General features: G+C 36.3%; 1 protein-coding gene across 2 annotated transcripts in view; it reads right to left on the bottom strand.

Annotated features, from left to right (window-relative positions):
* Positions 1-13,536, bottom strand: part of LOC111868207 (zinc finger protein 236) — a 77,741-nt gene that overhangs the window by 47,398 nt on the left and 16,807 nt on the right. For both annotated transcript variants that reach the window (XM_023858652.2, XM_033752956.1), the window contains exons 7-11: positions 13,005-13,169; positions 11,552-11,683; positions 8,020-8,169; positions 4,546-4,663; positions 2,178-2,329 (exon numbers count right to left, since the gene is read on the bottom strand). In XM_023858652.2, coding sequence (XP_023714420.1) covers positions 2,178-2,329; positions 4,546-4,663; positions 8,020-8,169; positions 11,552-11,683; positions 13,005-13,169 — 717 coding nt within the window. The remainder of the gene's footprint in view (positions 1-2,177; positions 2,330-4,545; positions 4,664-8,019; positions 8,170-11,551; positions 11,684-13,004; positions 13,170-13,536) is intronic.

The raw sequence follows: 13,536 nt of genomic DNA, 5'->3' as shown, positions 1-13,536 counted from the left end.
TGCTATCTGAATGTATGAGCTAAGAAAGACGATGTAAAACCTCAGTCAAGACAGCTGGACTCTGTACCGAGATCTCAATGTGGGTCTACTCAGACGTGAAGCAAGAGTTCTAATCATGACAGTGCATGGTTTGGTTTGAAAAGGTAAACAGATCCTGAAATATCAAGAAAGCATTTACCAGCATGGCAATGGGTGTCTGGAAGAAATAAAATGGGTATGGAAGGGAGAATTTATTGACAAAAAGCATGATATGACAGATATGACAAATTTTCTTGGGATGAAGTAGCCAGTTCAGAAATTTAGGAGTCATATAAGCTTCTTGCCTTCTGGGGATTTATACTGCAATGACTAAACACATGTTTATACTTTCCAATACCACAGCTATGAATTAGCCTTGTGTTTGTGCAAGAAATCACAAGATATTCATGCATGTTTATCATCTGTTATACAAAACAAAAAAGAGAAGTTGTGATATTTATAACTGGATCAAAACAATATGTTATACTATTATCATTGTTGTTGTTTATTAATTCTATTCTGATGTCAAGCAACTAAACTAGACTACCTTTCTGATACTATTCATTCTTTAGACTTTTCTGGCTAATCTGCCAACACACTAGCTTGCTGCACTTACGAGGGTTGTCCAGAAAGTAAATACTGCCAGGACATGTGCAATACTTGCTGACTCTACCCAGGACGTTTTTTTCCATTCTCCCTACAGGCTGGACCTGGCTCCAAGTCATTTTCACTTGTTCACACATTTGAAGCAGTTTTTGGGCAACATGCACATGGGTAGTGATGAAGAGAAGAAAACGTTTAAAGACTGGTCCAGTGGATTGGCAGAAGATTTCTACAGTGCATGCATACAGAAACTCATCACATGATACAACTATTGCCTGATCTTCATGGGGATTCTGCAGCAAAATTATTTAAGGTCTGTAGTAATGATGTAAAACAAATGTTTTCAATTTCATTCATTTTTTTCAATCAAACAGTCTTTACTTTCTAGAAAACTCTTGTAGTTTCACTTGCAGGTGTTTCAGTCACATTTACATGTCTAGTCACTGGCCAATAAAGACTGTTTACTTTTGTATTTGTAATGCTAATGTTACTGTTAGAAAATCTGTTAGTCATGCTTCCTTTAAGTCTTCTTGTTTATCTCTTCTTTCTGCACATTTCATTTTTATGGTAAGTTACAAACAGAAACAAGTATTCAAAACCAGACTACTTTATGCTGAATACAACATTAAACCTGTAAGACTGAACCTATTTAATGGTGTGAATGATAGTACTACTAACTAATAAACAGGCTACACCCAGCAACCAGTCACAGTAACATACAGTAAGACCTCACTAATTTGGGCACATTGGAAGTGAACCCTTGTACAAATTAGTTAAAGCCCGAATTATATAAGTGATACTGAAAATATGTTCAAAGAAGTTACAAAATGGACTTCATATGACTTTCTAAGCAACAGAAATTTATTCTGAAACTTAGATTATGTATCAAAAAGCAAGTTTACGTGTCATAAAATGTAAAATGTAAGTTTTGACATCATTCTTAAAAACATTTTAGGTAGCCTACATACATAGTATTACTGAGACCAGGTGTAAGAATAAACATATGCTGGTTTGTGTTCCTCTTTTATATCTTTCTAGTGCTTCACATGGCATTTTGTGATCATAACACACAAAAAAAAAGTTGTCCAAATTATCACAAATTCCTAATTGGTGAAGTTTCACTGTAATTACAAATTTGTTTAATTTTTATGCTGTCTTACAAATAGCACAAAATCCACAAAATCAGATTATGTTATTTTATACACAATATTGAACTTGTTTAATAACAGAAATGGCAATACTGCTAATAGCCAATTATCAACTTTCCCTCAACAAACGCACTATGTCCTCCAACCAATCACAATAATATAACCATATGCTACACAATTATGCTAAGGAGGGACTGCTAAAACAGTATTTTCAAAGAAGAAAATGCAGAAAATTTAAAATGACTACTTTAAAAATTTTAAGCACCATAGCAACCTGGTGCCTGATATTTGTTAAGTCCTGATTTAAGACCAGAACCTGTATATTCTGAATTCTTAAGGAAGAGATTCATGGAGTGGTCAGCTTCAGAATCCTTACACACAATGTTACTCTCTCAAATGTAGTCTTACCTTCTGTGTGCCATCACCACAATGCATTCGACTCATATGTGCATTAAGGCTTCCCAATTTTTTAAACACACATGGGCACTCCATGCATTTATAGACCTGTTCTCCTGAGTTTGGGATTGTATGAACTCGTACAATGTGAGCACGGAGATTACCTGGAAGAGAAGTTATCACAGGTCGTCAAATATTAGACTGATGAGGATGCTGATATTTAAGTGAAGATCATGGTGTCACCAGAAAAATTCTTGAATACAAAACTGAATTAAGAATGCAGACAGACAGTGAAGACAAATAATTCTGTCACATCACACTCTAAAAAAGTGCTAATGCTATCTCACTCTGCGTCTGTTGTGGCTGTCATCATGGAAACCTGGGTTACACGTTTAATGTAATTTTAGTTTTACAAATGGCACATAAACTCACCATGACCTGTAATGATAACTTTGATTATACATTTATTTAATTTAATCTTAATTCAGAAGATAGCAGGACATCTGGCTACACTGTGTTAAAGTCAGCAATGACAAGAGAATTCATCACATTGTACTCCCAACAGCAACTAGGTAAGCAAGGTTATGGCAAATGAAGGATAATAAAGTTACATTTGAAGCCAATGACATTATGGCTGGAAAGCTAAGTTTAGGTTAGTTATTTTATGATGCTGAGATTGTATACAGCTGAATGAGATTTGATCAGATGATTGTTAAAATGGTGAAGTGTGGCAAAAAGGAACTGTCTTAAAATAGGTGGCAGCAAGCTTCTCTTTATGGAAACCATGAATATGATTTTGAAATAAATCAGAGAGCAATCAAGTGATTATGGCTATTAAAGGAGTTGGAGGTGAAATGAGTACAACAGTTTTGAGATGTTAAAAGGATGAATACAAAGAGAATAAGTGAAAGGAAAAAGATTCCAAACTATGATCCAGATCAATATTGTCACATGTACTGAATGTAGGGGGAAGGTGAACCACACCCACACATGTATATGTACATCACAGCCAACTGTTTCAGACTTCCTTCTTCTTGTAGCTTCCAGAAACTGGGTGTGCCTTGTCTCTTGATACTGTACCATAGTATTCCAGAAATGTAGCCTGTATAAAATTGTAGTCAGGAGACAAGGAGAGGCAGTATGGTTAAGTCTGCACTTGCAGAAAAGTGCAGCATTTTCATGTGGTGAAACAGTATGTGCTCTGAAAAGCAAGTAGTGAGTTCCATACTGTCAGAAGCAAGTTAGTGAATATAAGAACAGGGTAGTGCAATAGCGTACAACTGTAACAGTAGTAAACTAAAACAAAATGATGAAAAGATTATGACAAACTGTAAATAACTGCTACAGAATAAGAAAAACGTTACAATATGAACTACCCAACTAATTTACAGCACTAAAAGTAGAGAAGGATGGATTAAGAAAAAGATGACATAAACTCTCAGAGTTTCTGACAACAGTGTATAGCAATCTTCGCGACTGATATTTGGGACACTGTCCACTGTTTCAGTCTTCTTCAAACCATAATGCTTTGGAAATGGGTTCTGTTTCCTTCTTTGGATGACAAGATAAAGCAAGGAACCTTACTCTGTCGGGTTCACTCTCATGAGATCAACACTGCCAAGGGACAAAGAAGAGTGGGATTCCTTACTTTATTCTCTTGCCTGAAGATGGACACAGGACCACTTTCTGTTAGGTGCCAGCTCCCCAATGTGGTGGCTTGTGTTTGATCCCATGTCAGGTCATGTGGGATTTGTGGCAAATTAGCAGGCACTGGGGCAGGTTTTCTCTGAGTACTTTGGTTTACCTACCACTCACTCAACCAAGTGTACTATATTCATTAATCATCATATCTTACTAGGATAGTCTCGACATTGACCATGTCATTAAATAACCAAATAAAAAATGTAGAACGCTGTGGTTTGATGTGAAGAAAGTTTTGGGGAAATGGTCAAAATATTAGTCAAAAAGAAAAACATGTGTTCTGGCCTTTGACTCTTCACTTAGCTGAAATAATTTAGGAAGGAAAAATGAAGAAGCATGAAGAAGATAATCCAGAAAGGATAAGGATGAGAACCGGATGAATATGGTATTAGATGTGTTTTTAACTAATTTGATTAAGTGCATTAAAATTAATGGAAGTGGGGGAATCATTACCTGTAATTTGGAACACAGTGAGAAACTTTCTGAGTCAAAGGGCCAATAAGGTTTTGCTTCAACTGGAAAAATGAACTTAATTCTCAAGGGAACAAAGCAGAATGCATCTCCAATCCACCATGCAGGAAAATTATATATATTCTGTCACATTTCAACCATGTCCCAATATATAACTATTAATCTGAAATTTCTATCTATTACATTGTAATTGAGTATGTGTTCTTACCTTTCTGACTGAAAGCAGCAGCACAAAATTCACAGTGAAATGGTTTAATACCATTGTGTTTGGACATATGAATTTGTAGAGAGCCTTTCTGGTTGAAAGCTCTTGAGCATAACTGGCACTAAACAAATAACACAGAAAACACACAATAGCTATTTACATTTTTCAAATTAGATATTAAAAGAAAACAGAAACACAATGTTTTGACATAGATATTGGGTGTGTTTATAAAAGGAAAGGAGTACAACAGATAACATTTCCTTTTCTTGAAGTATGGACTGATGATGAGATGGTTCACAGGTTATTTTATGTGATGTTTCAGCTGAAGAGGTTGTTTAATGTTGAATGAAAAGAAGGTGATCATGAACAGTGATACAGAAAAGAAGGGAAGGGGGGCAGCTGTGATATGGGGTTCTGTCAGAATGCTCTGCATCCATACTTCAGGACGAATAATACTGTGAGATTTATTATTCTAATTATATGAGATGTTTCAGAAAGACTTAACCAGTTACAAATGTCATATCTTACTTGCTTACTTAATTACTTTTGGAGCTGAGCCCTTCTTGAGGAGAAGCCAAATCTGCAGCTACTCAAGAATTTCCCAGCATTTTATGGAACCCGAAGGTTTATTACCGTGTTCACAAGAGCCCCACTGGTCCCTATCCTCAGCCAGATCAATCCAATCCATGTCATCCCATCCTATCTATCTAAAATCCAGTCTAATATTGTCCACCCACCTACACCTTGGTCTTCCCAGTGGTCTCTTTCCTTCTGGCTTTTCCACCAATATCCTATATGCATTCCTTTTCTCCCCCATTCGTGCAACATGCCCTGCCCACCTCATCCACCTTGACCTCATCATTCTAATTATACTTGGAGAAGAGTACAAGTTATCAAGCTCCTCATTGTGCAGTATTCTCCAACCTCCTGTCACTTCATCCCTCTTCGGTCCAAATATTCTCCTCAACACCCTGTTCTCAAACACCATCAGTCTTATCTTCCTCCCTTAATGTCAGAGACCAAGTTTCACACCCATACAGAACCACGGGCAAAATTATAGTTTTGTATATGCTAATTTTTATGTTTTTGGACAGCAGACGCAAAGACAAAAGGTTCTGCACTTAAAGGTAGCAAGCATGACCCGAGTTCAATTTCCTCCTCAACCAGGTTTTGATTTGTTATCGTTATGTCATGATTTTGCCCTGCATTTTGGTCACAAAACAGCAACATATGCTTAGTTTTCTCCGTGTTCACTTCTAGACCAACCTCCTTACTTATGTCAATGAAAGTTTGTGTGTTTTTCTTTACAGTATCTACATTATCAGCTAGTAGATTCACATCATCGGCATAGATCTACAGCTGATGTGTCCCATTTAATTTCAGTCCCACCTGGTTTTCCTGGACCTTCCCAATGGCATATTCTAAAGCAAAGTTTTAAAGTAGTGGCGATAAAGCCATCTCCTTGTTTTAGATCATTCCGGTTAGGAAAATTATCAGACAAATGTTTACCTATACAGACTTTACTATAAGTTTTGTTTAACCTAATTTTAATTAGCTTAACTAGTTTCTTGGGTATCCCAAACTCTATCAGAATACTGTACAATACTTCCCTCCTAACTGAATCATAGGCTTTCTTGAAGTCTACAAATAGTTGATGTACTGTCTCATTGTACTCCCATTTTTTCTCCAATATCTGACGAATGCAAAAAGCTGATCAGTAGTTGATATGTTATGTCAAAACCCACACTGATGATCCCCAATAATTTCTTCCATATATGGACTTAACCTTGAGAAAAGAATACTGGATAAAATTTTGTATGACACTGAGAGCAGTGATACCCCCCAATAATTACTACAGTCAGTTTTATCACCCTTCTTGTGAACTTGTACAATAATAGATTCCTTCCACTGATCAGATAATTTTTCCTTATGCCCCATAGAAGTAATCAGCTTATGGATTTTAGAACAATATTTCACCTCCTCCTTGAATTAGTTCTGCCGGAATTTGACCATTACCTGGTGATTTACACCTTTTCAATCTTGCAAGAGCAATTTCAACCTCAAAAGGGCTAGGATCAGGTATTAACGGTTCAGCTGTGCGAGTTTCTATATGCCTAACATCACTGACCCTATGTACATTCAATAACTGAGAGAAGTAGTTCCTTCACCTTTTCAAAATGTTGTGGGAATCTGCAAGCAGATCACCATTCTCGTCCTTCACTAAGTTACTTCTAGGTTGGTAACCCCTATCAAAGTCATTTATTCCTTCTATACAGGTCTCTAATGTTCTTGTTCTTACTGTTCATTGAAATCTCATCAATTTTGTTTTTCAGATATTCCCTCCTTTTACTCCTGAAATGCCTGCTGGTTTCGTGTCTTATATTGTTCAGATTATCCATATTTATTTTGCTTGGATCCTGTAACCATTGCAATTTGGCTTGTTTTCTTTGGTCTAGTAATTCTGAACATTCTTCATTGAACCATGGCTTATGCTTCTTCAGTTCATAATAACCTAGACTCTCTTTGGCAGACATTTTTATATTCTCTCTAATAGTTGCTGTTGTGATCGCTGATTGGTTAGCCCTTGGATAGTTGGTTCACGGGCCGTGGTGTATTAATATCGCTGTTTCTGCCATATGCCCTGGGAGTAAGAATTGTCTGGTTGACCTAAGGAGTTTGAGCTGTCTGTGTGACCGAAGGAGTAGGAGTTGTCTTTTGGACTGTGGGAGGTTCCCACAAAATATTTGTAACTTGTCATGCCTTTTTGGAAACTATGTAATGCTACCAGTTTTATTCCAAATGACTCTTTATATATCTTGGAGTAATAATCCATACCACCTAATTTTATTATTGATAACATTTATTATATTGCTGTCAACACAACACTATTTCCAGCAGGTTGAGTTTACTGTCTAGGACACCTAATTTTAATTTTCTTGCAACCCCAGTCAGAGAAACTGTAACATTTGGTTTCATTAAAATATCGTTCCTGTATTTTAATTCAAATGAAAATGTACAACTCATTAAATGGAGTCAATATGTAAATTGAACACTAACTCCCTCCTCATATACTACTGAAGCCTGAGAAGTTGGTTAACTCTCTGACATATGTCACTAGGACACAGGAAGAAATATCAAAAACACTAAAGTGAGGAACAAGAATTTACACAGGGATGTTTTTGAGAGTTTAAGCTCAGAAAAGGTTAACAATGCCTGGCCAAACATACTGACCCCAAGACAGAAATTTCCATAGACAGAGTTCCATGGAAAAGAAAATCTGGGAAAGACCGAAGAAAAGAACAAACACATTTATTTCAGTCTTTCTTCAATATGACGTAAACTTCTTATTGAAAAAGCACATAGTTTGTATAAAAATTTCAGTGTTATACTATATAGAATTCTCATCTGGTCCATTCTTTCTGACACAAAATATAACAGAGTATAAGATAAAATAGTGAGAAATTCAGATCACAGTACCTTATATGGCCTTTCACCTGTGTGAATCCTCTTATGTCGGACCAATTGGCTTGGTTTCTGGAAGCATTTGTCGCAGGTATCACATTTATGGATGAAAGTGCTTCGATCTATGTTACGTTTATGGCTTTTGTGTGACAGCGAAGCTTTTACCTGAAATAAAATAACAACCACTATTTATTATATATAATATCTATTACTGCATGTCATAGCTGAGTGACTCGTACTCCCACTTCATATGTGGAAGTTTAAAATCTTGAGCTGGGCACAATTATCCTGACTGAGATATTCTGTGATTTTTCTGAGTTCCTCCAGGCAAATGGCAGAAAAGTACCTCAAATTAGGCCATGGATCCTTTTCAATTCATTATTCATTCTATCATTTGATGCTATATAATCAGAGTTACTGGTCAAGTTGTTAAATATGTCATAAATACGTAAGTAAAAATAAATACAGCATCTGACAACTGTATAATGATGGTTAGGTTGGATAACTTTCAAGATGTTGGAACTTATACTAATGAAATTAAGTTTAGAAACAAAATATTAAGTTGTACAGTAAATTTGTCTCAGCACATTTCACCTTACAATATGTGGTAAAATTTCTTCGTATAGGAATTGAAAGGCACCTGAACATTCTTCTCTTTAAATTAGGATTTCATTCAACATAGAATATGTTTTATAGACAAAATTATTGCATGGTACACATTTCACGTATGTATGATCCAAACTATAAGTTACAAACTAACCCCCACATATACACAAAGCATTATTACTGAGTAAAACATGTCCCCACTTTCTTCTTTCTTGCTTTCATTATCTCTTTGTTTCTGCCTCCCTTCCTCTCTTTCTTTTGTCAATAGTCCATTAAAGTATTGTGCTGTATTTGCAGGAACTGTTGAACCACAGAGGCCTTGGGGCATGCGGATTGTATCGGCGTGTTGCTAGGTGACAGCTCTGTGAACGCTTGGATTGCTCAACAGTAAGTAGGGGTCACATGACTTCTGCATTTCCGCAAGGGACATCACATACTCCCATCCAGCCTGTTGTTATGCAATGCTTGGTAAACACCCTTTCACGCTAGGCTGTAATGTCACACAACAGTGGTAGCTATCATATAACTGGTTTTCTATGGAGTCCATGCTGCGACTGTTGCTATGCAATCGCTCAGTAAACAGGTTCCAATAATATAGGCTGTTATCTGCATGGTCAGTGCAGAAGCTATACAATGACAGTTACAGATAGAACACATTTCACGATTTAGGAGTATCTGAGAGTGTTTAAGTGAGAGCCATGGGAAGCTCATTGTGTGACTGAAAGACTTTAATTATGTGTAATACTTGGGGTGATTTGAAGTGACAGTTTGTGTGTGGAGATCCACTGCTATGAGATGATTAGTGGAAGACAGAGAATCCTAGTGCGTGTGCAACGGTGAACTGGAAAGTGTGTAACCAAGCTGTTAATAAATTCAGTCATCTGAACTAGAACCCATCAGTTTGTCATGCGTACCCACCTACATGTGAGTTTTCTTGTTCACAGTTATGCTTAATTTTTTTATATTTGTGACAGGAATGCACTTCTTTGGATAATTCAAAGAAGTATAATGTGGATCAGACATGTGAACAGAAAACAATAAATATTGAAGCTGACTCCTCTGCTAAATTTTTGTTTATCTTTCCTATTTCTACATAAAACAGTTTCCATTTCTCAGATTTAATTTTACACTGGCTTATTGTTTATTTATGAAACCAGAAACATTTTCTAATATGAGGTGGCACTGGGAAGTTCCTGGACTGTTACTGTTTAACTGCCTTGGTGAAAGAAGATGAGAGGGGAGGCCAAGGTCACACTACTGAAAGCCTACTGCATCAGTGTGCCACATGACACCATCTGGTGAACACATGCTGTTTTTACATGAGTGCTTTTTCGACTTCTTATTTCATTTTGTCTGTGATGGATGGCAAAATCAAGCAATGTATCTGCATCGAGATTTATGTGAAGCTCTGCAAATTGGTTACCAAAACCCTTGAAATGCTTCATGAGGCTTTTGGAGAACATTCTCTAAGGCAGACAATGGTTTCTGAATGGCATTCACATTTCAAGGCCAGTCGAGTGTCAGCTAAAGACGACGAACGTTCAGGACGACCAAGCACTGGCAAAATGAAAAAAAAAAAAAAATGCTAAAAAATTTTGAGAATTTTCAGCCAGATATGAGATCCTGGTGGCATTGGAAAATCTGCTGGCCTTGAGGTACTGTTCTAAACCTGCATTTGACAGATGCTCAGTCTGAATCTCAGTTTGAACACCAGCTATCCTGACTGGTTTTTCCGTAGGTTTCCTCACTCCCTCCAGCAAATACCAGAATAGTACTTTGATTAGGTTATGACCATTTATCATTCATCTACCATCCCTACCATCTGACAGTAGAGTCTTGATCATCAAATAACCCATGACATTACAGTCAACAATAACTGCATGCATCACTAATTTTTTTTTTAGGAAATATTGTTTCCTTTATGAAACAAGAAGTTATTCTTCTTTGAACTGTAAGTTTTCATGGTGGTTTGTGGTTTAGTTAACAAAGCTGTTAGTAACACAGACCACATAGCATCAAATGGTAGGATATGTGGTGAATAATAAACTTGAAAGGATCTGGGAGTAAGCGGCCATGGCTTAATCAAAGTAGTATTCCAGCATTACATAATGATGAAACCATGTAAAATCTCAGTCAGGATTGATCGTGTCCAGGCTGATACTCAAATCAAACATTTCCCAAACACAAGTCAGAAACATCACTGCTTGATCCAAACTACACAGTGTGTATGTTTTTATTTAAGAGTAAATTATTTACAATATGATTTGATGATTGAGATATTGTTTTGATGAAATGTATTACTCCTGTACTATTCAGTGAAACAATGTTCTAAAATGTATTTAACTAAAGGCCCTAAATGCACAGTTTAAATGAAAGAATAAGTCATTTTTGTTACCTTCCAATTAATTCCATACAGATGTGAGATTTGGGGTTCTCATGGAAGTGAGCACCAATATTACTGTCTTCTGGAATATTATACTTGGTAGGTAAGTGCTAATGTTTCAGAGGAATCTGCTCCCACTATCATAATCATGGAGGCAGACAGCCTCCTCTGAAAGGTCTGTACCTACTTTCCAAGCTACATGGCACTGCATCCCAGAAGACAGTCATCTTCAGTGCCACATAGACTTACCCAGTTGTCTGAACAAAATGTGTCACTTTTATGAATCGGTCAAGTACACAAAAGATGAATAGGTCAAGTACACAAAAGGTACCTTATATGAGAGATTCATTTCATCACTGATCATGTAAATTACACAACCAAAATTTCTACCAAAATATTCCGGACAGAAAAGTACATGTATTATATGATGAAATACAGCACTTTTGTGCATAAAGTAAAATTAAAAATTCATAATTAAACCACGAGTCATATAAAATATTTTAACCTCTAAATGGATTACGTTCCATAAGCATGTCACAAAAAAAGAATTTCATTTACCTTATAATGTTCCTTCATATGCTCACGCAGTGCTGAAGCACGAGAGAATTGCCATTTGCACTGTCGACACTGTGGGGTAGAAGGTTTCACCCATTCATTTTGGTGCTCCTTTTTATGTTCTTCAAGTTGGGCCTGCAAGGCAATAAAGTTTGAACACAAGGTAGTCTTCTAAAAATCCTATTCATTTTGACATTAAAAAGATAAGTGCTGATAAACAAGAAGGTAAATATAAAAAGGAAGAATTGAAACCTAATAATAAAATCTTAATAGTGTGCATCCTGTTGTGTGTCATAAATAAGATATGCAGTCTACAAAACAATATTCTGTATTTAAAAACAAAGATGACACTACTGTATCAACATTTGCTTTTATTATGCTTTTACAGATGCAACACATTTCAGCCCTTATACCGGGTTATCAACATGTAGCAGTTGCAGAGTCTTACCACAAAAACAGAATTTTAACTTTCACTTTAGTTTCTAATTTTAATCTTTATATCTTTAATTTTAAATTTTATTGTCTAAGGACTTTCAGTTTTGAAAATTTTGACCAAAACTTAATACATGTATTTATGCAATTCAATAATTTCAAGACACAATAAGGATCCTTATTTGAATAATTAGATGATAATTAATTGCAATTCATCACCTCATACTGGAGCACTGTATACCTGATGATGATCCGGTATAAGGGTGAAAACATGTTGCATCTGTAAAGGCATAATAAAAGAAAATGTTGATACAGTAGCGTGTCTTCTTTGTCTTTAAATACAAAATATTGTTGTGCAGATGGCATACCTTATATACTAATAAGAAAATGGTTGTGAAGTTTACATAGGACTGTCAACTCACGATCAATTACTGATTGGGTAGCCTACAGTGGCATCATGTTAACAGTGTGGTCACACTTGACGTGAACATCACTAAGTCAGTCAGTCAGTCAGTCAGTCAGTCACTCACTCACTCACTCACTCACTCATGGAGCTGAGCCCTTCTTGAGAAGCTGTCATTTGTGCAGCTACTCAAGAACTTCCCAGCATTTTATGGACCCCGGAGGTTCATTACCATGTACACATAAGCCCACCACTGGTCCCTATCCTGAGCCAGATCAATGCAATCCAGACCATCCCATTCTATTGAACTGGATAAATAGTGTGATATAAAAATAGTAATAAAGTCTCACTTAATGCACAAGAAGTTTGAAATAATGTAAATTCCCCAAAATTCAGCAAGAATCATGTGTGTTTCAAAAGCTGTCTTGAATTATGGGAAAGAGGACTTCAGGAATGCATCCCTTGGATAAAATGTGACTGCACTGTACTAAGTTTCATGAAAATCCATTCAGTGGTTGAAATGTTATGTGATCTTATAAGACAATGTTTTCTTATAAAATATGGAATATATACTAACAAAATTGTAGTGCTTCTTCTGAATAGGAGAAACAGTGTACATACTATTGTGCTGAACTCATCACCACACTCAGAGCAGAACAGGCTCTCCTCCTTCTCATGCAGCATCACATGGGCCTTTAAACTTGCAATGCGAGAGAACTTCTTATTACACTCAGGACATCGTGGGTCATCTACATTATGAGTTGCCTTATGAAGAATCAAATTTGACTGAAATCAACAAACATAAGACTGAAAGAGTGCTAAATAATTTAACAATGCTTCTTAACTTATAGATTAGGAAGCATCACATGAGGTGGAAAAATGATTATGGTGAGTAGTTAAAAGTCTGTAAGAACCGACTCATGGATTATATCAAAGATACTCACCCACCAACTGCTTCAGGAGATTGAGGTTTATTTTGGGTTAATTTGACAAAATTTTGCCAACTACATTACAGCATGTAGACCTGTTGCTAGGCAATGACTGCAAAGGAAGCAACTACACAACAGCTGTTACTGAGTAAGGGCTTCGCAAACAACTGGAAATAGCAATGGAGAAATGGTGTTTTCTGTACAGGTTGTGTTAAGATGTTATA

The sequence above is a fragment of the Cryptotermes secundus genome, unplaced genomic scaffold, assembly GCF_002891405.2.
Source record: "Cryptotermes secundus unplaced genomic scaffold, Csec_1.0 scaffold146, whole genome shotgun sequence".
NCBI classification, from domain to species: Eukaryota; Metazoa; Arthropoda; class Insecta; order Blattodea; family Kalotermitidae; genus Cryptotermes; species Cryptotermes secundus.
The sequence above is the reverse complement of the archived record's forward strand: the minus strand, read 5'-3'. Positions and strand labels throughout refer to the sequence as shown.